The following is a 3110-nucleotide window of genomic DNA, read 5'->3' on the forward strand; positions in this document are numbered from 1 at the left end:
AGGTTGCCCCGATCCCTGGTACCTCAATGCTCGAGGTGGGTCCCGCGCACAGATAAGCATCCACATAGTAATAAGACAATAAAATAAATGCAAAATGAATACAACGACGTACCCTGGCCCCGAGGGGGGGGGGGACGCCCTCGGATGGATGAATGTGAGTCAGCTGAGGAGCCGAATTTGCGAGTGGCGACATGGAATCTGATGCAGCCGGAGTCCAAAGAGACGACACGTAGGCCAGATATGATAGCGGCTCGTAGGTCATCGCACGACACGCAGGTCGTATAATGTCACTAACTAAACGGCTCGATGGCCGGAACACAACACGCAAAGCATAATACAAACCATGGAGGTCGGCGGTGAAGGTGGCCTCAGAAGGCGGTAACGGTCACTAGAAGCGAGGCTGCTGAACTGGGCAGCAACGGCTGGAAGTGGCGTCAAGGATGGTGGCAGTGACTGGCAAGGGCGACAACGCTCACAGGGACGCCAACGCCCGCTGGACTAACACACGGATGAGAGCCCTTGTGCATGAGGGAGAGGGGCTGCTAGTAATGGGCATGACAGGCATCGGAGGCAGCGCAGGTACCGTCTGTGTACACTTCTGCCGTGATGGTCGGGCACGAGGAAACCCCTACCGGAGGGGGCTTCCGGCGAGAAGATAAGAGGCGAGGTAGCTAGGGCCACGATGAGGCTTCTGGCAAGGGAAGAAGAAAGGCGTCACTATAACGACAGCGGGAGGAGGTAGCGCGACCGCGTGTCCTCTGCTGGTGTCGGCAACGTGAATGAAGAGCAGCCCTCGTCCAGAGGAGATGATGAGCAAGCGGCGTCGGCACTGGTGGATCGACAGCGTCGACCACGTCGGCGCTGAGAAGGCGGAGCAGCGAGAGCAGAAGTCCCTCGGTGTCGGCGGCGAACCACCCAAGCACGAACCGGCGTCGGCGCTGGACAGTAAACCTGTGTGCTCGGGCTGGCGACGGAGAAACCAACGCCCTCCTCTCGGGTGAACAGTGGCCGCCTTTTCAATACAAACCCTTAACCTCCCAAAAGTCAAAACTATCCCTCTCCTTTTTCCTAATCACTCATCTGCCATTAGCTATATCCGCATCAAATAATAATAATAATAATAATAATAATAATAATAATATCTGGTGATCCACTCCTTATGTTTGGGTTTTTTCTTTGAACAGTTTGGGGATGTTAAATTGGTGTTTAAATCTCCCCCAATATCAGAATCTAATCTTGGAGTTTGTCCCTAGCATATCATTGACTTGAATGAGTAAAGAAGATAGGATATGGATATGGATATGGATACGGGACCGGCGAGATCAGTAGTAGTTTGTCGGCAGCAGAGCAGATGATATAGGATCGGGTGAGAGACAGATGCTTCTAGCCTTTCTCCTTAAAAAGGACTCAAAACGACCAACAGTGAGAACATGAAGTTGGGCTTCGAGAACAGAGGTCAGACACTGAAACAAAACACACTCAAGGTCTGCATTCAATGATGTGAAAAATACAGTCCAAGGAAACAGCTGTTCCACCAAGCAAACATCTTGATCATAGAATTCTGTATGAGATACAGAAGAACAGAGGTAAACATTGGGGCATAACTAGAGCCCAGAGAGACAGGTAGCAGATAGATCCGCTAGAATGCAAGGGGTTAAATGCAGAAGAAAGACTGCAGGTGTTTGTGCGAGAAAGCATGAAATTTAATTTGAGGAAATTATTATATTGGTTTCAGCAGAGAAACGCGCGATTGATTCACCTGAGCGATTTTGGCTTCTACTCCGAGCGGCTGGCAAATCGCTCGACCTTGGCGTCGCTGAGATTAATCCCCACCATGGCCTCCCCGAGGCCAGAGCTCACTTCGGCGAGGATCTCCGGGTCGCTGTAATGGGTGACCGCCTGCACGATGGCCCTCGCCCTTTGCGCGGGATCGCCGCTCTTGAAGATGCCAGAGCCGACGAAGACGCCATCGCAGCCGAGCTGCATCATGAGGGCGGCGTCGGCCGGGGTGGCCACTCCGCCGGCGGCGAAGTGGACGACGGGGAGCCTTCCGAGCTGCTTGGTCTGCATGACGAGGTCATAAGGGGCAGCGATGCGCTTGGCGAAGGTGAAGACCTCATCGTCGTCCATGTTGCGCAGCGCGCGAATTTCGCCCATCACGGAACGGACGTGGCGAACGGCCTCGATGATGTTCCCGGTGCCGGCCTCTCCCTTGGTGCGGATCATGGCCGCGCCCTCGCGGATGCGGCGGAGGGCCTCGCCGAGGTCGCGGCAGCCGCACACGAAGGGCACGCAGAAGTTGTGCTTGTTGATGTGGTTCTGGTCGTCGGCAGGGGTCAGCACCTCGCTCTCGTCCACGTAGTCGACGCCGATGGCTTCCAAAATCTGCGCCTCGACGAAGTGCCCGATGCGGGCCTTGGCCATGACGGGGATGGTGACGGCGCGCTTGATCTCCTTGATGAGGCCTGGGTCGGACATACGGGCGACGCCGCCCTGGGAGCGGATGTCGGCCGGCACGCGCTCCAGCGCCATGACGGCGCAGGCACCTGCCTCCTCGGCGACGCGGGCCTGCTCGGGGGTGACGACGTCCATGATCACCCCGCCGCGCAGCATCTGGGCGAGCCCCACCTTGACGGAGAAGGTGGAGGACTTCTTCGGCTCCAGGGCGGCGCCGTTGCCGTAGACCATGACCACGCCGCCATCCGACATGTTCGACGAAATGCTCTTTCCTTTGGCTTTAGGAAGAGGAACGATCCCAAAAGAGAGAGGAATAGGGAAATTGGGGAGGGCGAAGGGGTATTTATTTATTTATTTTATTTGTATGCGGCTCCGTGCAGAGGACGATGTGCGTTCGGCCCTAATTTGACCACTTGGTCTCTTCTTCTCCAATTTTTCTTTCTCAATTTAAACCTTTTATCTTAATTTTGAAAGGACAATAAAATTAAAGATATCTATTTAATTTTGCCAAAATAAAAATAAAACTAGAACGCCATGAGAGGAGAGATAAGTTGGGCGTGCTGTGAATCAGATTCAATGTTCTATTTAACCTTTAACTACAGAAATCGTTTATTCCCTGCCTTATATTTTGGGTTGGAAGGCAACAAATTCTG

General features: G+C 53.8%; 1 protein-coding gene across 1 annotated transcript; it reads right to left on the bottom strand.

The window, feature by feature from the left end:
- Positions 1 to 1464: 1464 nt before the first annotated feature.
- LOC122042422 (probable pyridoxal 5'-phosphate synthase subunit PDX1.1) lies at positions 1465 to 2796 on the bottom strand. Its single transcript, XM_042602538.1, has one exon. It carries the CDS (start codon positions 2707 to 2709, stop codon positions 1777 to 1779), a length of 933 nt encoding a protein of 310 aa, XP_042458472.1. The 5' UTR covers positions 2710 to 2796; the 3' UTR covers positions 1465 to 1776.
- Between the last annotated feature and the right edge of the window lie 314 nt (positions 2797 to 3110).

This window comes from Zingiber officinale, chromosome 2A (genome assembly GCF_018446385.1).
Source record: "Zingiber officinale cultivar Zhangliang chromosome 2A, Zo_v1.1, whole genome shotgun sequence".
Classification (NCBI taxonomy): domain Eukaryota; kingdom Viridiplantae; phylum Streptophyta; class Magnoliopsida; order Zingiberales; family Zingiberaceae; genus Zingiber; species Zingiber officinale.